General features: G+C 36.3%; 1 protein-coding gene across 1 annotated transcript in view; it reads right to left on the bottom strand.

Annotated features, from left to right (window-relative positions):
* Positions 1-22,438, bottom strand: part of ankfn1a (ankyrin repeat and fibronectin type III domain containing 1a) — a 196,805-nt gene that overhangs the window by 41,008 nt on the left and 133,359 nt on the right. The window contains exons 6-9 of the mRNA XM_088927824.1: positions 19,295-19,432; positions 9,731-9,926; positions 6,861-7,071; positions 663-857 (exon numbers count right to left, since the gene is read on the bottom strand). Of these exons, the coding sequence (XP_088783950.1) occupies positions 663-857; positions 6,861-7,071; positions 9,731-9,926; positions 19,295-19,432 (740 nt within the window). The remainder of the gene's footprint in view (positions 1-662; positions 858-6,860; positions 7,072-9,730; positions 9,927-19,294; positions 19,433-22,438) is intronic.

The raw sequence follows: 22,438 nt of genomic DNA, 5'->3' as shown, positions 1-22,438 counted from the left end.
AAATGAATCCACAGGGATCATAAGCTGTTTACATAACGCAATCAGGTATACACAGTGTACAATAAAAATTGCTAAAAAAACTAAAGAAAGCTAGGTAAACATTCCATTCTGATACACAACTCTGTACAGTAATTGTTTTTTTTTTAAATTCAGCCATATTTTATTTATCACGAAAGAATAAATTAATTGAAGTATGTAGAAAGAAATTAATTCTACTATAATTACAGAAATGTGTTGTGCAGACACGTTGGAATACCTTCAGATACTGTTTGGTTATATTGGAAGTGTCACAAATTTGCTTCCCATATTCTTTTATACCGTTTCTGCCATAGCTGATTTATGGATTTCCTAACACTGGTAGCAACATTTTCCACCTCTGGAGGAAGGAAAAGGGCCATAGAGGGAAATATTAAGTACTTAATCTTTAATGTTTTAACATGATAAGATGAAAGGGTTCACATTAATCAATAATACATTTTATTTTGCCAAATTGAAAGTTTAACAATATCCATTAGACTTACAGAGAAGACTTGTTTCAGATACAGGGGACCAGTGTTTATGTACAGTATATGTAGTACCAAAGTAATTAATACAGTACCATTCTATATACATACAAAAAAGACCAATTAAATCATAACAATAATAATTAAGCAAACACTAACTTGCATGTTCAAACCCCGTCTTGATGCGCTTGTAGAGTTTGTATCGCCACTCCCAGGCCTTCAGTTGTTTTTCCTTTTCAGAGCTGTCCAGATTCAGTCCTTCACTCAGCACCTGAGCTGACAGTTCACTCACCCTCTGTTGGGCTTCCTGAACCACAGTGGTGAGGTGCAGGGCTCTGCTCTCCAGGCTAACAACTGTAAGACATTACATGATCAATACGAAATGTGCTTCCACTCTGGAGTCTGGCTTTTCCTTTCTAGTGTGATAAGTCAATTTTATTACAGAACACCCATTAGTCACACTACATTTTTCTTCCTTTAGTTGTTCATCAGAGATGAATGTTTTAAATTTCAATGGCCCCAGAAGCTGAAACATCAGAGAACAGAATTAAAAAAGTATAATTCTGGGATCTGCATTCAAGTCGTTGACAACTTGTAGGTAGGAATCTTATGCAAGACTCTCAGAAAGAAAACATGTTTCTATATGTCATAAAAAAGCACAGTATACAACTTTAAGGTTTTCCTTGTATGGCACTACAGAAATGTTACAAGTGATGCCAAGAATCAGGTATTCACTCAAAGAACTTCATGCCTGGTTGTTGCTTTTATTCCGGTTCTCTCCTGATGTGCAAATAGGGTGTTTTGTGAAAACACTATGCACTATCCCTTTTGAGCAGAATTATTTATATATTATGCCCTTGAATTCCACTGTCATACAGCTATAAAGCAAGCATTTGACTGACTTGATAAGTACAGTATTTAATGCTACATAGAACACTATATCTTTTAAACACTGTAACAATGACCCTCCCTGGGTAATTTAACTTGTGTGGCAGGGAAATATACACAGCCATATGTGAATCTGAGCTGGTCTGTCTTAAATTAGCTATGTGTATTAGCCGTCTGTGCCTAAAGTATGCAATATATCAGAAGATTGAATCATTGGCCAGTAACAGTAGTGATTCATAAATCATTTACTTATAATCTTTGCCTACAACTCAAATAAAGGTTATTTAAAGTTTTCTAAAATTAGAAACATAGGCCAATAATAAACCAAAGAGCTTTGTATTTCCAGTTCCCATTTTCAAAGAATTACTGGAATAGCTGACAATGTTTATATTCAACAATTGATTATTAATAATTAGTTTTAAAGTCATAGATGGTGGATTTGTGAGATTTACTGTAAAGTTTTGCATTTATTTGCTTAACCCTATCACTCCTTCCTACTGCCTGTCAGTGATTGAATACCTGACAGGCGAATTTGCCCTTTCATTGTCTATTTCTTGTAACATGTTTCTAACAACCTGTTTTCTGATTCTTAGAAAAACCTCAAAGGCGAGAACTGATTCATAGAAAATGGGATCAAAGAGCAGGTCATCTCAAGCAAGTTCCTACTCCACTCAGCATTATTACAGTAAGTAAAAAAGTAAAAAGCTGTGGGTATAATAAAAATATTATAAAAATACATTACTTTGATTAGGCTTTATTTTAAAAACTTTTGCATTGAAATGACTGACTCATTTTCTGTTAATCTAATATACAGTACTTACCATCCATCCATTCATGTCGGACATTTGATATGTGATATTTTTACCGATTGTTTTTATTATACCCACCCAATTCTTGGAATCTCCAATTGTGTGTTTTTTTACATCTCAGCTCATGGTTTACAGACCCTGCAACCTCACACAGGAAAGAATGAGGAAATGTAGGCAGAGTTCTCTGACCTACCAATCTTCAAGCCACTCAACATTTAACATGGCACAGGCAACACAGCCCCATACCGGAGGTTCAGTGCCAATTGGATGAGTGGTACATCTATGACCAACAGCACCACAAACCTGCAAGCACCCAAGAGGCCACAGGGGTCACTGTGTTTCCACACTACTCTCCACAGCACTCAGTGAATTGTGTACAACTTCTTGGTAAATCCCACCCACAGTTGGCTAGTGACATTATCCAGGCTCGAACCCAAACTACTAGAGTTCACACTACACTCAGGTGAGGGCCTTTACCATCTGCGACACCAAGGAAGCCTGTGTAATATTTTCAATACTCACAGCTCTTTAAAGAAAGTTACAGTTTCTTTGATTTACTGCACTTTACAGTGACATTGTTCGGTTGTCTTCATGTACAGCAAGTGACATTCATATTATTATGAGAACTGTTCCATTTACCCACCTGGAGCCATTATATATTCAGTGTTTAACTTTATCAATACTCATTTCTCATTAGTTAAGCCTCCTTATACAGGGTAGGAATCAGGACTGTATTGCTTGGCTGTTGGCGTGCAGGTATCGTTATTTTCATTGAGAAACCCCTTGAGGCTGCTCTATAAAGCCTTACTTCTTGAACTCAGATTATACTTCTTGTGAAAGGAGAATTTCTGGAGGTTATTTATTCAAATTAACTAATACTATTCAGTTGTAGCCACAAAGATAACACAAAATCCTTTAAAAAAATCAATGTTAAGATTCAAGATCGAACATACTGTATCAATAGTAATGCTTAGAAAGAATTGTAAATGGATGATTTAATACATACAGTATGTTTGATAACCTCCAGAATTCATTCACCAATTAAGAGATGCTAAAAATTAGCTACATAATAAGACACAGAAAATAACTGCTACTGTAAGTCTCTGGAATGGAATAGTTTGTAATCAGCCTGAAGTTCATTAAAAATAAAATAGCAGCATAACAGAAGGTTTTACAATTGTCAATATTGTTTAAAATGTTGAATTTTATTTTTAATTTCTAAAATGCTTTAAATGGTATCTCAAATATGTTGATACAGAAATTCATAAGCACACAACCTAGCAGTACACAAATGGCAACAGGACCTAACAAAGGTGAAAAAAATAATCAGATTTGTTTTTGGAATGAATTCAGTAGGAAAACCAAGAAAGAGAGTAGAGAGACAATATGGGTGAAAATGCTGAACAATAAGAGGAATATGATCTGTTAAATCTTCACAGCCAGTTGCAAATAAAGGATTGGTTGCATTAGAACATTAGAAAGTCTATGGTAAATACACATTTCTATTTTAAAATTGATTGACGTTTCTTTCATTGTTCCTACAGGAGAATGACTGATGGACATGGGTCACTGGAAAGTCATTGAGCCAGCAGGCAAAGTTTACAATAGCACCTGGCTACCACTCTATAATTTGGTATCACGGGACTAATTGGAATGCAGAAAGACTGAAAATCATTGGAGAAATGAAAAATTGGAAGGCAGTTGGCTCCAGATTACATGTTTGGGTCTTGGCCTGCACTTGTGGCTTAAAGATAACTGAAGGGCTACTGTCTCCAGCAGCTTTAAATCCTAGAAGTTTATGAGCACAAGGTGGGTCTGTGGCTTCTCCGCCATAATTATTTACATCCTTTATTGAAAGCTGTAAATCCTGTTCATTGTTTTTTTTTTCTACATGAGGAGTGAGGTTGATCACTGCTAACAAGCCACGAGAAAAAGAAAGTTGTTTCTGTTCTCTTTATCACCGACTTTAGCAACGACTTCAGGCACACTAAAGAATTAAACTAATGAGGCCTTACACTGTTGAATTAGATATGGTAAAAATCTAAAGCCATGAAAAGATTTATAATTTTCTACTGCCAGCACACATTCCAGTTATGTCAAAACAGTTGTTTTCTTGTTATTGGAGTTGAATTCAATGATTATACAAATGTATACCTAATTGAACTGAACAAGTTGGTTATTATTATTAGCAATTAATGTGAGGTTAGTTTTTATAAGGGAGAATTCAAAAATCGTACTAGGAAAATAATTATAAATGTTTCTCATCCTTTCTGAAAGTCATTTTAAATAATTTTCTTTTAGCAGCACAAAAAGACACTTTCACCATTTACAACTGTTTTTAGTTTTTTAAATTTGTAAATAAATACCTGTACATTTTTCTTTTACAAAAAATATAGTATTTTTTAGATAAACCATTTGTTGCTGTTAGAATAATAAGCTATGTTTTGCTGAAAAACCTTTATTTCAGGATACATTCAAAAAGGTAGATGAGCTATTTCATTTTATAGGCATTCTCACTATTAAACTGGTACACAAAACACAGTAGGTACAGAAGCTACACTCAGACTAACATACAACAGACCAAGAAATATATATTTTGCTTGATTTTTGTCAAGAACCTTAATTAGGACCTTTTAAATAAAATATATTAAAATAAAGTGAAAATTTCTCATATAATATTTTACCCACAACTTAGTGTTTAGCTGTCTTAACTATAGAATAATTATATTCTACTCCTGAGAATGAATTCAGTGAGATGAATGACCAAAAATAGAACATAAATCCATATTAAAATAATTGAGCAAATGTATGGGAATTGAATAGGTCAGCAGTTCATCATACACAGGTACAGGAGAGAAGTGATCTCATTAAAGACCAATCACTGAGAAATTAAGTACACATACTGTCCATTCTCTCTTTGAAAAAATCAATTCAAAATTATAACTGCCCATGCTTTTCATCTGTCTTAATCTGTTTAAAGACGAGATCAATGAAAGAAATAAAAAAAAACAAGAACACGGAAAAGAGAAAGTCTCTTTTGGCTACTGTTCAGAACACAATACTTTTTTGTGAACACACAAAAACCTTTCAGGTTTGTCATACTAAAATGGATGCTACCTTCAGAGTCACTTCTCTAACCTAAATGCTACTGCATATTCTTACGAAGCCTTAGTAATGAACCATGGCAATAAAATAAACAAATTAATACGTTGGTAAGAAAACATCTTTCACTGGTTCTTCTCAATGTATGATAAAGTAAGTGTTGTAGACATAGAAAAAGTAATAAAGGTTCTCCCTTACTTGGAAGTCTGAGCTGCAGTGGAAAAGCTGGCAATATTAGAAGCCTTGAGGTGCAATTTCCTGTCCTCTGAAGATTGACATCTCGGTTCTAAATGTGGTTAATTGAACTAACTATAAATTAATGGTCGGGTCTGTCAATAGTGACCTGAGAGACACAGTTCTCATTGTTGACTGACTGGGAATGCCCTAAATATAAGCATTGAAAGGCCTAGGCAATCCTCATAAATTTTGTGTATGTTTAAACCCCAGGTAAGGCGTCTGAATTGTCAAGACTGAGGCTGATTGATTTACTTGGTACTTATGGAATTATATAAATTAATACATAATACCTTGTGGGAGAAATATGGTCATGTTTATTTTCTGTTTATTTACAAGGATTGGATTGTACTGTGGTAAGAGCTTGTTTAAAGAGTTACTACAACCCAGGTACAATAAATCACTTAATATAATTGCTATGTGTTACATGCTACATTGGAAAACCGAAACCATCAAGTGACGAACTGTGTTACGTTTTCATAAGGTTCATCTCTCTTTGCTTTACCACACAAAATTCTGAGCCACAGTCCTTCATGTTTTATTTCAGACGGCATTCGCTAATATACAAAAACACTGAAAAATTTGAACACTAAGCTCTTTTAACTTTTACTGTGCCTCTGCTGGTGAAGGGAAAGGACACCTGCTAAGGCTCTGTCACTGGAGCCAGTGGTTAAATATGCCAGCCAGACTACAAGTTATTTAATCTCCTTTGGAGGGAAACCTGTCCTGAAATGTATGAACCCTTTCTGCTGAAGTGCAAAGATCATCCATGCACAGCACACATGGATTAAAAAAATAAAAAACTGCCAGCATTATAGTTCTAATAAATTCAGTATCTTGTACAAACTGAAATTTATTTAAGATTTCAAACAATACAAGTGAAGGCTGTTTTCAATTACCTTTAATAAAGCCTCCATGCAAGTATATCTGCTTTGATTTTTTAACATACATTTTTCAATCTTGCTGTTTTCCCATGAGAATTCAGTGCAGCAAAGCATGTGAAATGAAATATCTGTACAGTATATCTTTAATTTTTTCTTTTAATTTATACTTCAAGCTTCAACTATAGTACATGAAATTCACAGCTGTTGTAAAACTACTACCTAAAAAACTTAAAGGAATTGTCAGTTTTGAGAGACTGCCACTGTGTACTCCATCTCAGCTGCTGTAAATTTTAAATAAGCTTTTTAAAATCTGACTGAAAAAGAAGAGAAAAGATCATAATTGTGAAAGATATACTTAGAATTGCCATTTGTTTTACTGTGAAGTGAAAAAGAAAAAAAAGGTGAAACACACTTGCCATAGATCAGTGTTCCATACTCACAATGTGGGCTCTCTTTGGCTCCAGCCTTCAGAAGGAGCTTGGCCACAGGGACGTTGTTGGTCATGATGGCGATGTCCAAGGGCGTCAGGCCCTCACTGTTGGGGGTGTTGAGGTCCAGCTCATCGGCCGTGTACTGATAGAGCAGGATCTGAACTGCATCCAGGTCCTGCTGCTCCACTGCCTCAAACAGGGCCTCACTGCACTGTACATTCTATCATTCAAAACAGGGAGAGAATGACACACAGTCACTGCAGAAGACCTACCATGAAACCCCATTCACCTTCCAAGATGAAACAGTGTTATTACCTAGTCCCGAGCCTGCATACACATACTGTACTACAATCCCTTTCAACTTAAATCAGTGATAATCTTCACATTTCCTTTTGTTTTTATCAATTTTATCCATTTGTCAAAGCCATCAAGATGAGTTATGACCTATTGTAATAAGTAGCATCCTGGCAAGGAAAAAAAAAAAGGTACTTGTCCTACAGTACTTCATTATGGTTAGCGATTCTGACTGAAATGGAGGACTTGTCATTGTGGTTAACAGTAATGACAATTGACCTCAACCATAGAGTTCATTACAGATATATGAGGCAAAAAGATCCCCATTCATTTGAGACAGATGACATTAGAATTTTTCTTTCTAAAATGACCATGTCCAGCAGTTCATTAGAAAGTGGTCGATAGTTCTGATCTGTCAACACAGATTAGATTAAATTCAACTGACATTATGCTTCACTGTACCAGACCTTTCTTAAAACAGGCAATGCACTGACATTTTATGTTTCATAAAGATAAACGCATTTAAATAATGTTTATAAAACAGTAATAATAAAGAAAAAATAATTTAACAAAAAAACTAGATATAGAGAGTTTTTTTCTGTAAAACCTTGTTGTCATATTTTGGTTAAATGCTCAAAAACACATTCCAAAAACTAAGTAGTAAAGGAATCAGCTTCATTTTTGTGATAAAAATGTGATAAAACTGACTTTAAATTGAAAATTTAATTGCAAAGACAGTTGTGAAATGTGCTATAGCTGTCCCCTGCAATTAACACTTATTTTCCTACAAAATGAATAAAATTACATTTAATGTATGCCCACGACAAGACAACAAACACAAATCACTGACAGACTGAACAGCTGTGCTCTCCACTATGTTCTACAAAAAAGACACTAAAGCCTGGTCACAGAACATTATGCAATATTTGTAAAAAAGACACCTTGACATAACACCATTTAATTCTACTGTAAATCATAGCAGGACACAAAACAGTAAGATTTCCAGAACTGCAGGGATGTCTTCCCTTTTCAACCCATTCCTTTCTCAACGATTCATTCCACTGTGTGTAATTGTGTAACCCCAATACACATGTACATGTACAATATACATATACAATATACAATATACACGTCCAGTACTGTATGTCTATCTGACTGTGGGTACTGTGAAGAAAATGTAATGTACAGATTTCCATCAATCCATTCAAAGAAAATCACTTTTGTCTGCAAAGGGTTGTGGCACCTACCTGTAGGACACTATCCCAGAAGCACAGGGAGCAGTGAGGTATAACCCACATGGATGGGACGACACTAATCAGTCACTCACAAATACAATGTGAATTCAGAGGCAGCAGTTAAACTGGCCAACATGTCCTTGGAAGTTGAGGACACTGAAGTAATCAGAAAACAGCCACACAGATATACGTGGAGAGCATGCAAACTGTACTGGACAGTCTGGAATGAACTCCAGGACCCAAGAGTTGTGAGGAAGTATCACTAATAGCCCTGCCATTGTGATGCTTCCTCAACTCCCACAAATTTCTCCTGGCAGAAAAGCCTAATTTCTACAGTATGTCTATAGTGATATACTGTATGGTCTTTATGCCATATATTTTATCAAAGGGTTCCTTAATAACATATTTTTTTTTAGTTTTTGCATATGCATAAATTAAATTTAACTTTAAAATGCCTGTTGTTTTTGAAGAGCTAAATGCATAATATATATAAATAAAAACAGTTTTAAAGACATAGTTTATACAGTCCCACACATTAAACGTCTAAAACCACTGTTAGAAAAATTTATATAGATATTCTACATTTAGTATGTATTTACATGTCTCTAATATAGTCAGTATAGTATGTATGTAGAATGATAATGTAACACAGGAAAACACATTAGAAAAGCATAAAGAGACATTGTCATTCTGCTAAACACATAAAAGGTACTACAACAGGAAAGAATGAAGAAGGATGCATACCCCAATTGCAAAAATCAATTAATTTAAGGAGCAGAAATCAACAAAGCACTACAAAAACATTTGCCTGAAACAGGAAAAAATAACACATTTTATGAGTATCAGGACTTCACAGCAAAAGTTATTACAAAATTAATTTTGTTTCTATAGCACCAGTAATGAAAAATTTCCAAACACTGTAATTGAGAAAACCCAAAAGGAAATGCTCTCATAACCCCGATAGACGGTTTAATTTTACACAAGACACTGTAATAAAGTAGCAGGGCTCAGGAAGCTGATGCAGACACTAACAAGCGTGGGAAGCACCAATTATGCAAAAGGAGTATAAATCCATGAAAATACTGTCTTGTTTTCAATTTCTATATATTTATATAACATTCAAGATGTGGAACTCTACAAACCCCAAACTGAGCAAAAGTGAACTATTTTCCAATTAACGAATAGGTGTCTAGACTACAAACCGTTTGGCAATTCTGGAGAAGACCATGGCCTATAGATTGGTGGATTCTATACAGTAGGTCTGAATCTAATAATTATGTTTTTATTTGCCTGCTAACCCTTTTTCCAGTTAGCATGCATGCGTTAAGGAATACCGCGTGAAACACTCACCACAGAAGTTTTCCTGAAACGATCAGAACGGCCAAAGAAATAGGCCTCATCAAAAGAGGAGTGACTCCCTTTGAGCTTCTCAGAGAGGTTGCGGTAGAGGCGCTTGGCGGCGCTGGGTGAGGAGGGGCCGCTGCTCTTCTTGGCATGTGAGAGGTGCAGGTTCTGCATTTGCTGAGTCATACTGACAGAGAAATTCCTGTGGAGAAGCATGGAAGCCAAAATTGTAACTACCCTTCATGGGATACCACACGCATGATCATTTTCAACCTTTGCATTCTCTTTCAGCTCAGAAAAAATGTAAAGACATGTCTGGAAAGGGATTTCTCATTAAGTTCTCAGAGGTGGAACAGTTAATACACACAGTAATACTTTCCATGCTGAAAGGGAAAGAAAAGAGACACAACTTTTCAACTGCAGAGCCTTCTTCAGGTGTGGTATCTCATTTTTTCCCTTTCAGCATGGAACAAACATTTACCTGTTCCTTTGCAGCCGACACCTACTGACACAGCTACTTACATGAGCTTCTTCAGAACAAGAGTTTACCCTTTCTATGACATATTTTATACTGAAAAATGAATAACACCTGATGTGCAAAGATTTGCAACTGGTTTATGGAATAAATTCCATCATGTCAAACCTGCCTGCGTGCCTTGCAGTGAACATTCCAGAACAGAGATGATATCAACACGTTTTTATTTATAACTTTAACTTTTTTGAAAAGGGAAAAATGCCTCATGACAAACAGCAACAGTGTTCATTTGCATTGGTTGCTTGAGTTTGTGGGGTTTGTCATGATGCAGTAGTGAAAGTTATAATAGAAACTGGGCTGTTGGCAAGATGTGATCTCATAGAAAGTATATGGAATATACGGACCATGGAATCAAGCTGTGTAGGGTATAGAAGAAGACAAAGAAAAATAAAGTTCTAAATCTAAAAGTTTAAAAAATAGCCTTGTTATGAAGAGTAAATGTAGCTATAAATCACAAGACCAGATTTTCATGACAGACACTTCAAATCCTGTGCACTTTGGATTACATACAATTGGTCTTAAAGATGGAGAAAGACAGCAATTTGACTTGCTAGGTTCACATACGAAGCCCCCAAAAATTCACAAACAAAAATTGGGACTTTTGTAGGTGCTTCTTTCTACATTTTCCCTCTCCCATGTATTACTCATGTGACATGCCCATAGGCTCTGTAATGTCTGACACGATTAAATTAGCATTGAAAGGTAAGCAAGTGGAAAGTGAGTGGGCACAAAATGTCTGTGTACATTAAAGATGTGTTTTCTCAGAGAAGCGCAGATTTCAGTTTAATACATGCTGGAGTGCAGCAGCTCCCATGCTGGCCTGTGTGAAATGAGACGAGAGGCTCAGCTCTTGCCTGGGGAGAACTGCGCTTGTTATATAACATTATATAACAAGCCACTACAAGATGCTTTCTGATTGAATAACCATTCAGGCAGAGCGTGTCTGAAGAAACTGGATACGCTTATTAAATACAGGAAAATAATATACGCTTTTTTGCAAGGGGACATAATATTAATAAAACATAGGTATTTAAGAGGTAAAAGGTAAAATAAGGGCAAAGAGGGGTAGCTGATTATCACCCTTTACAAGCCTTTAATCATACACTAAATGCATATCAGAAAATAAAAAAAACCAATACTGATTCAACATTTTGATTTATCATTTTTATCTTTCCTTTTTATGATGTTTTTACTTTAAAAAATTGAAATCACCATTTTTTTTCTTTTTATACAACCAGTTTTGGAACTGCCAATTGTTAAACGATTCATTTTTTAGTTAGAACCGTTGTACCAGCATACCAGCACAGGAAAGACCCATAGTTTACAGTCCTTTGAAATATACACATCAACTGCATATTTATACTGAGTAGTTCAAGTAGGTAGCTGTGTCAGCATGCGTAGGCTTCAAAGCCCGAAGAAGGCTCCACAGCCGAAACATTGAGTTTCCTTTCTTGTTTACTTGTTCCTTTGCAGATTTATACTTCAGGTCCTAAAGCTCAGGCAGCAAAGTTATGCATTAGATGGAGGCGAGAGTCAGTACTCACTGATTACACCACTTTAACATACTGTAGTTCACTGTAACAACATAGACAGCCAGCAAAGCTGACTGATTTCAGACTCTTCCAAACCTGGCATTGCTCTGCCAGATACACTATGTTCTTCTGTATTCACAACTGGCTAATGACCTATTCCAGGCTGAAACCAGCATTTGTGATACTAGCTGCAATATCTGACGCAAGCAAAAGGTTATGTAAAACACTGCTATAGAGCACCTGATATTGTAAGCACTGGCCAAATATTGGGAACCTAAACCCAATGTGTTTAGTGCCTCTCTACATGGCAAGCACTGCACTATTTGATTGGCTTCAGGAACAGACTTTCATCGCCTTCATTGGCCAGAACAATGTTCGGCGGTTCACTCCAGTTGAAAATAATAAAACCAGTAGAACCTGCAGTTCAATTGCACACAATGTTAACCACATAGAGTGCATGTAGCAGATTCCACTCAAACAATAGTAGGAAATTAGGCTGAATAGATTTATCCTGTTCTTGCTACTCACAAAGGCTCTGTACACTATTCAATAATTTTCCTAATATTTTGGCCAGGGCCTCTATAATTTTTCTAATTAAGTTCACAATGTTTTCGGATTTATAGATCATCCCTTTGAAGAGCACATTCAGCACACACATTGGTTATACAGTACAAAATAGAAAAACATCAAAACAAAAATTACATTTTAAAAATCTGCTTTAATTTCCTTTCAGCTGATAGAAGAAAAACAAAATGTTGCAATATAATTGGCAAACAGTGACAAAGCAAGTCATCTTTCTTAACATAAGGACAGATTTTTTTTATGATTAACATCACCTCAGAGCTCTTCAGCCTAACAAATGTGAATTTATAAAATTCCCTCTAGATCTGTAGCAAACACAAAGATAAGCTAAATCCAAGTCAAACTCCTTTTCTAAGACAATGGTATCTCTGCAGAGACAAGTAATGCTTCCTAAATTATAAATTGATTGGGAGGTTTATCAAGGCTATAGCTTTACACTGGCATAAAGCTCTGTGGTAACACTTTCATTTTTTAAATGGTTCACAGTTTCATCTTCCTAGATTACATTAACATCTAGAGCACGTAATAAGAGACAGTATTTCAAAGAACTGATAACTGCATGTTTTTCAGCTGAAGTGATGGAAACATTTTTTTTATTTATTAAAGTTTACCGCTAAAGAGGTGTAGGTTTGCACATAATTCATCGGAATTAATATAGATTTTCTTAGTGTCTTTGTTGCTTATTACATTTATATGAAACATAGAGCAATGAAACAATTCAATTTATCCTGTGGCTGAAATACAAGTAAAACAAAATTAGTTTTCTTCATTCTTTTTTTCTTACAATTATACTACTAACTTTCGAACTCTACAGACACTTGATAGTCTTGATAGTAAATGCAATCAGGAGCTAAAAACATAAGAAAGGTTACTATTGGGAGGAGGCCATTTGGGTCTTCTAGCCTATCTGGAATTTTGTCGTTAATTGATCCAAGGATCTCATCCCACTGTTGCTTGAAAGAAACCAGGGTATCAACATCAACAACAAAGACTGACTGCTTGCTCCATACCCCCTCAACCCTTTCAGGAAATAAGTGCCTCCTGTTTTGGGTTTTAAATGTAGTACTTCCAACTTCCAAAAAGAATGCAAGGCAGCCAAGAAATTAAGATATTTAAATAAACATATATGCCAGCAAGAGATGTGAATGGTGATTGAGATTTTAATGAAAGTTAAGGATGGCAGCAACCAGGTAAACTCTGCTACTGTAACTCAAAATATCACAACAAAAATGAACACCTACTGTATATTAGACTAGAGAGCAATTTGGGCATCTGGATAGCCCCAGCAATGAAGGACATGCATATCATGTCAAGCTTTCCAAGATTAACCAGGAGGGACTGTTTCTCATTTAAACCAACAGTCATCTAAAGAGGGCATTATTCTAAAAGAAAATATTGAGCCATGTTATAAGAAAAAAAAGAAGACTATGTATCACAGCTTCTGGTCTATCCAGTAAAGACAGAAATTTGGTGAGCAAGTGAAAGCTTTGACTTTCTTCAGAATTTGAGCAAGTATGTCCAGTTCTGGGATTCATCATATTAATTGTGTCGATTCTTCAGACCAATATTGGTTATGCCTTGCATAAGGAAAAGTTTAGAACTACACTATTTGTCATGCATGGGTGAATGAGATCGGGAAGACTTTCTATTAGACTGGTTGTCTTCCAATTAGGCAAACAATCTAGCTCTTAATCAGCTCCAAAGGCCGCCTATAGTATTTAAGGTAGTTTTCCCCACCGATCAGTACTTTGACATTTGACCAAAGCGACTTATCCGCTTTCCAAAAATAAAAGCTTTTTTCTCAGATACGTCTTAGAGTACTGATCCAGTGGACACTCAGCTTCATCCTAGCTAACAATTACCAGCCTCCCAAACTACTCAATCCTTTGATTTCCTCCTTTTTTTCTCTAGCTGGTTTCACTGTCAATTTTCAAAAACGCCCCTGTTCCCCCTTTAGTAGCGCTGAAAACCAGTCAGCTTTTTTCCCTGCTGGACTTCAGCTATCACTAAGCTCACCCAGCTACCTCACATCTCCATTCACCAGCTTCATTCAGCCTGCCTGCTTCTTCTCTCATCATGACCCACACACAACACAGCCACTCTCTCTCCAAGGCTCTCCAGAAAACCTCAAAGAGCACTCCGAGTTCTGCGCTTGGGTTTCGGCCTCTCATCTCGCTGCAGATCTATTTAAGAGCAGCTGCAGCATAAACGTATTAATCTGATTCATGACATGAGCAGTTCAAGAAAACCCGTGACCTTTCAAAATTGACCAAAAATGATCTTTGTTACTTGCTAGTTGCTAATTGATCCAAGGATGTTAACCGTATGTTTCTGTGTGGTGCATCCTGATTTCATGAGGCAATGACTTGGATCATCTCAAATAAGCAATATGTGGACTATATGACTAAACCTAAACTCACGAGTTCCTCATTTTGACTGACAATGCTTTTTCCTGTGAGTTACCAATTGAAATACAACCAAGGATAGTCTGATTCATCTGAAAAAATCTGACAACAGTGGCACATGTTGCATGTTATGTTGAGCTTTGATTTATAGGCTCAATGATTCAGCATAAGCAGCTTGTTTGATCCAGCACATTGTGAATCAGTATGATGAAGAATCTTTTTAAAGACATAATTTTAAACATACTTAACAACATAAACATAAAGCAGCTCTATGCCTTGCACTTACAAAGGTGCAGGAAACATGGGTTAAGTCATTAGTGTAACAGAATTCTAGTTTCTGGAAATTTACATTTCACACTTGTCGTACAGCTTCAGAATATCAAGCTGGATAAGTATATTCTCAAATATACAAAAGTAACACAGGGAAATTCACAGTTGAGTGAAGAGTACCAGTACTTTGAAGAGAAAAATAGTGCTTACATATTTATACTTTTTACAAGTTTGTATGACTTTTAAATAACTGACCTTTAATATTTTTATATTATTGGACTGTACATCTACCAATTAGGAATCAGCAGTTGTTTTAAGACATGGCTCTTCTATAATGAGTCTTGTTCCCACAGTGGGAGAGAATGAGATACATACTGTATACATGCTCCTCCAACACACCTAACTGCAGAGCCATTTGTGATTTCATTCACTGCATGCCACACAGTGCACAACAGCAGAGGAAGCGCCATATATAGGACTTGCACCTCTCTGCCTGATGTCAGTCACTCAAGAATATGGTGTCGCTGCATGCAAGAAAACTGATTAGCTGGGCCAAAAAATCTTAATTGAATCCACACAATATTCAAAATAGGCAATGTTGTGACCCTGCACGGGGACCCTCCACTCACAGTCTAGTGATCCAACTGTCTAAGCCTCCTTGAAATCTTCATGACCTTTTCTTTTTAAAAGCTGTTTTAATCTTCCAGAAACAACATTCTAAGTTTCTGTTCAGTATCTTTAACTTAACTTAATGTGACAAAACACAAGGTAAAAACAAGTTAGTTTTTTATGCTCGTAGGCAGAAATTCTAGGAGATTCCGAAAGATTTTTACAATAGAACTCAAACCAATCAATTAAATTTCTAGGTTCACATAGTACTGTGACGATAAATTTGAAGATTATTATTTCAAATTATTATTGATTATTTCTGTTTTCTAGTATTTGTAAGGTGACATGACAGTGCCAGTGTCACGATTCGAATCCCTCCCCCTTAAGGGCTCTCCGGCTCTTTCGCATTTTACCCGATCTCCTGGAGTTGCCTCCTGTTCCAGTCTGCCCTTTAAAAGCCAGACGCTCCCACTGTTCCGGGCTCAGTATTGGAAGATGGATGCCACAAGGTTGCCTGTTTTCCAGGTTGTCCGAAGGCAAGCCTTTTCCCCAGCGTCCTGACCATCTGCGTCCGGGGCTTGGAGCGCCTGGCCCCGTTAACCTTTTTTATTCCCCCGACCCTTCGCCAGATCCCGTTCCGGCTTTTAACTTCGCTTGTCTTTGTCTTGGATTGATCACCCGGCTCCATCCGTGGGGAGGACATTTGCCTCCCCACGGATTTCCCTACGAACACCCTTTGGACTTGTTTGCCTGGACTTCGCCCCCCGAGCACCTTCGTCACGCCCCCCCTTTTCATCTACCTGCCCAGTTCCTCGTCTCCTCCCCGTGTCTGTTCACTCCCTTCCGGATTGGGCTGTCTGCCTAGGGTTCTGAAAGATGCTACGTGACAACCCACAGTCGGCTATTTCATCAAACTGGCTATCAGAGATTCCAAATAAAAATGGACACAGTGAACCTGACATTAAGCTGTAATTAAATTGTAACAAAAGCGTGGTTCTTGATATCTTCCCTAGTTGTAATTCAGGCAACCTTTGCCTACTACTGCTGCTTTAAAGTGAAGATATCCTAAGAATTGTACTTACAATCTTGATAGACTGGAAAAGATAGAGTAACGATAATTTATACTATAGATTTATACTATAGTTAAAGGTTTGTGTGTCCTATATTTATTTTTTAGATTTGAAAATGGACAATTAGCATTATACTGTATACAGTACATATTGTACATAATAAAGCTTTGTAAGTACTGTACCTACGGTATTGGACATTTTCTTTCAAGGGGTCTATTTAATCCATGAACACATACTGTGACATTTATAATTATAAATTTTGTGTAGCATGAAATGACGAAACCACTGCAGTACAATTCTACTTTATGGGCTGTTAGTTCAATAACCACATGGATAATCTCATCTACAAAGCATCTTGCTATGTCGGCCTCATTTCCTATGAAAAAGAAACTGAAGTGGGGAATCCATAATAGGACCACACATGGAGTCCTGTCAAAAAAACTTGTTCTGTAGGCAGTAGTAACCACACGGAGCAAAATCTTTTCAATTTAAATCATCAAACCATTTTGGTGAAAATTTCATATTTTTCTTCTATTGTCCTTTCTCCAGTGAAATGCTCAGTGTTATATGACAGGAAACATCTCATACCTGCCGAGCTCTTCTAGTCTGCATTAGGCGAATGAATGCACACAAAGAGATGGAAGTACACCTCCTGTTGCATAACAGTTTGAGATGTTTCATATTTTATGATGTGCAGACTCCTGAGTATCAGCCAGTGGTTAGTACAAGACATTTTGTGCTTTACCTTATATTCAGTAAACTTTCTAAATCCATTTATCATTAAAACCTTAAAATATATTTAAAAACATTGATTTGTTTGCTTCATTGACATTTTATAAGAATCTGGAACTGACAATAAATGAAATGGATGATGTTAACACACATTGGTGGCCTTATTTCCATCCTTGAAATATCCAGAATTTTGCCAAGGTTTGTGTAAGTGAAATTACAAAGGAACATTCTGGCATTTACCGAACAACTGAAGAGAAAGCTGCACTGGAAATTGAGAACATTTTTGACCTGAGGCACATTCAACCTCAGAGAAGCTTCAGGATAACAGATTTCACCTGTTACGTCCATTAAAAAAAGATTAAAACAAACTTAAATGGGAAACTAACCTATGAGAAAAATCATTTTCAACATTGATCAAACGTGAAAGCATGTTAACTGGAATGTTTTAAAAATATTGCTTAGGAAAAATCAAGTAAAAGAGAGAAATTTCAAAGGCTTCCACACTATATTATAATGCTGTTATTAATACTTAGGATTAGAATAGGTTGGTTTTACATGACAAATAAGCTCTCCTTAAAGCACTTATATAAGTATGCTATACAGAACAGTATTAGTATAGCTACTGTATACTGTCTGCTCCATAGCTATTAGTCATATTTTGCATTGTGTTAAAACTACATATTGCCTTATAGATATATTGGAGCAATTTTAACACAAAAGACTAAGATTACAAAAACATAAAAATCCATTCAGAAAAGCATGCTTTCTGATTCTTAGTCACATTTTTGTTTAGCTACAGATATACTGCATTTTCCACACTTTGAAGATGTATGCCAGTGTTCCAACAGCCCCCCCCCCAACCACTTCCGTTGAGTTTCCAGCCAAAGAACTAAGTCTTTATAGAACGGGCAATAAACACTGGCTCTTAAAACATGATACAAGAAAGGCATGTTGCAAGGTTTGCATCTCTTTTTTAATTGGTACACTATAAAGGTGTAGCAGAGAAAGGGAACTGCTAAAAAAAGTGCAGAATCTTGTTCTAAATATTCACTGACAGTCCCAGCCAATGTAAGCTCTCAGCAGTGTACAAAAGATGATAACAGCTTTCTACAGCAAGAAGCAAGAATAAAAAATGAAATGCATGCCTTTGCTATTTGTTTTCACTTTAATGAGAATGATATTCTTACACAGAGACACTTGGAAGAAATGGACAGATGTAGAGTAATAGCTGCTCTGATAAATCAGGAAATTGCTTGTCCTTTTGTCCAATATCTTTAATACTGAAGGCAGATAGATCCACAGCTGTGAAATTCAAATTAAACCCCAACAGGCAGATATGTCTAAGAGCACTCCGCTTGGCTCAGGTTTGTTCTGCTCAGGAGTGTTCCCCTTTATTATAATGAAAGAATTTTTTAACTAGAAGCAAAATTATCTCAAAATAGCAAGAGTTGAAATTAATTACTTTACAGCACACATTAAAGTGGTGACTTCAATCAAAAACAAAATCTATTAAAAGAGATAATGTTTCAGATATCTCCTTCTTTAAGATTACAAAGAAAAGGGATGTCTCTTTTGAGTAATTAATAACTAAAAATGCTTAAGCAAATATCATTTTCAGATCATTTAAAATAATTCTAAAAGATTTATATTACAGAATTCTTAGACTTGTTTCTTGCTTGCAATTTAAATCTATTTCTTTGAATTGGATGACACTGACATTTTCACAGCATGCGACTCAAAACAGAATGCAAGAGTTGGCATGCAAATGCTCAATATTGCTAAAGTTCTTCCTTAAAGTAACCACAATATCTCTTCATAAGGAAAGGATGTCTTACCTGTCTAAGCTCTGTGAAGTACCAGGAGAACCTGTTAGAGCCAAGTGTCTAATGTCCTTGTTTAGTGCATCACTCTGACTTTGGTCTCTCGGCTTCTGACTCAGTCGCTGTGCGAAACGGGCAATCTTGTTCTCTGTCCTAAAGGAACATCAAGAGAAAGTGCTCCTGAGATGCAATCGCATGCAACACAAAATTCAGGGATATATAATCCAGTATTCCAGCGAATCCAGCAATGCAGAGGAGATGCTCATGCATGGAGGCAGCTGGGAGCACCTGTTTCCTTGGAGTCCGTTGCACGAAGATTTCAGCAGCATGCTTTCTTTCCTTTTTTTCAATTCAGAAAAAAACAGACCAACCAGCGGTAAATCTGCTATCACCAGAGATTCCCTTGTGAAAAGAAAAGGTGCTCAGGTAAACAGCTAATATAAAATAAGTCTAAGGACACCAGCAGCTTAGCTCCATTGAAACTACCAGCTTGATTCTCCAATCAATAACATGCAAATAAACTCACGACTGAGCCGACCTGCTCTATATACCAGGAATGCTAATCTACTGCTCTTATTCACAGCCCTTATCTGTTCATAGCTGCTGCCTCTTCTAACAACAGCACAAGCAGTAACCACTCCAAGTGCAGTGGGACATTTGCAACATCATTTCCAAGCTTTAGACTGAGCAGTAAACCACTACAAACGTTTTTTTATTAATAAATCAGACATCAAATTAAATCCCAGCCAGATCACACCTCAACAGTGAGGGGGTCTAATGGAGATGTTCTTATCTGTTGCTGGTAATGTATACTGCCTTAAAATGGTATGAATTTCTCTTGCAAAGAAAGGGGTTAACATGTCCTATGTTTTATATCTATCATCATAAATATACAGATATCCAAAAAACAGATGATTTTATCTCTATTCTGTTTTTCAGTTTACTCTTCTGAACTAATTTAACATAAAAGCACCATTAAGTACCTAGCAACAGCATAAAACATAAAGTGGCTGTTAAGGTTAGAGTGGTGATACTTCATCAACAAATATCCACAGTAGTTCTAAAAATTATGGCATATTTGGTACCCCTGTTTGACATTACATCAGCAATGCTTTACCACTTTCTAAAGTGAATGGAAAATAACAAGTATCCTAGCCTTCCTTGGGTGCAGATAATTTTTAGAAAAGGACAGGCATTCATTCACAATTCAAATAACCTACATTTAAGAAAAAGTCTCAGGATATAAAAACTGTTCCACAATCACTATGTATAAAGCCATTAAAACTCATTAAATCTCAGTAAATGATAGTGTAATTCACAAATAAGGAATAAGAAGATTGTACTACTGCAAGTTTTTTTTTTCATTGGAAAGGGGATGGAATTTTCTCTATTCAGATGGTGCCTTGCAGCACAGTAGGATTCTCAAATATTTTCCGTAGTGCCAAGCAATTAGTTACATTAAACTTTTACTGAGCTGAAAATTAAACCTCAGGACACATCAAAACATAAACACAATAGCCTGACTTGTGAAGCCACAGTGTATATTCCAGTGATTATGGGTGCATATTTGTAAATATCTACTGTATGTAAAATATTGCCTTTCCTTGTTTTATTTCAAGATAAATACATGTGGCACGGTTATTGATTATGCAACCTTTAAAAATCTCTCAAGCACACAAAGTATCTATGTATTATAAATATAGAAAATTCTGAAGAATCTTCAGAAAACCAATACAAAACTGCATCATAAATAGAGTAACAACATTTAATTATCATTCAGCCATATCTATATCCAGATGGATACATTTAAAATAATTTCTCTTGCTCCATGACAGACAGTAATGCAACAAAAAGAAAGACTTCAAGGTCTGTTCAAGAGCCTTCATATAATGTAAGTATTTCTGCATGGTTTCACAGCATCTCAAAGCCTAGTCATACACTTCCTAATATTGATACAGAGTATTAGCCACATCTTCAAAGAAGCATTCCTTTGTTTGGTAGTGAATAAAACAGGGACACAGTTTAGCACGAAGAGCTAAAGGAAAACAATCATTTAAAATAATGTCAAGAGGAAATATGGCATTCTTTATTTACTGTGCAACTAGAATTTATGCTTTTTGAATCATCAACAGCATACGGATCTTTATACCCTCCCAACACATCCTTCACATGAAGGTATACCTAATGTTCTTAGTCTTAAATGTACATCCTTTTAATTTCCATTTGTTTTTCTCACCTGTGTTTCACTTCTTTTTCAGTCTATTCATTTGACTGGGTCAGTACCGTCCAGGATTTTGAATACTTGCGTTGTAATGCTCTTTGTTAAACACTAAAGTTCTTTCAGTTCCTCTGTCTTTGCAGGATATTCATTTCACCCCAATAATACCTATTCTTAAACTGATTAAACCATGCAAGCAATTAAAAAGCTAGTAATTGATACAAAGCTGTTATATATAAATGTATATAAAGCTGAAAGGGAAAGTCCAAGACCGGAAAGCGTGGCGAGAAATGGCCTATAGAATCGCCGAGAGTCGGATCCGACTGACCGGATAACATCATCATCATATAAATAAATTTATACAAGTTGTTGGATTTTAGAACTAGTTTGTGGTTTCTGTAGCATTAGGAGGTAAATGGAAATATGCTTGGGTATAACACTAAATATACAGTATGAAAAAAATCCATTACTGGAGGACTTTGGAAGATGGGAAATATTGTTACACCCTACATCTCAGTGAGGAGAATCCCAAACTCTTTGCACAATCCTGACACATAGAGCACAACTTGTGTCTGTCGTTTAACATTTTGTTTAATGTGTTCCAAGTAATAACCCAACTGTACATGTACTGTATATGATTTTGACATAGCACTGCACTCCTACAGCAAGCTAATGAGTACTCTGTGGCAGCACAGATGGTTGTACCTCCAAAGGAATTCTCACTACCCAAAGCAAACCACATGGTCTCAGCTGCAGAGGGACAGCAGTATTACCAGCTGTGCCAAAAAGATGAACTTCTACAAGCACCATAGCCCAGGGCAGAACACCCTGCTATGCACCCCATTCTCCTCTCACACTGGGTGAAAGGTATTCTCAGAAACAGAGGGTAAGCAACTAAAAATAAAACCTGTGACATTTGGATACCCTAAAAATTCACTCAT

Source organism: Atractosteus spatula, chromosome 11, assembly GCF_055471065.1.
Source record: "Atractosteus spatula isolate fAtrSpa1 chromosome 11, fAtrSpa1.hap1, whole genome shotgun sequence".
In the NCBI taxonomy this organism is placed as follows: domain Eukaryota; kingdom Metazoa; phylum Chordata; class Actinopteri; order Semionotiformes; family Lepisosteidae; genus Atractosteus; species Atractosteus spatula.
Note: the sequence above shows the minus strand (reverse complement) of the source record. Positions and strands in the feature narration are given on the sequence as shown.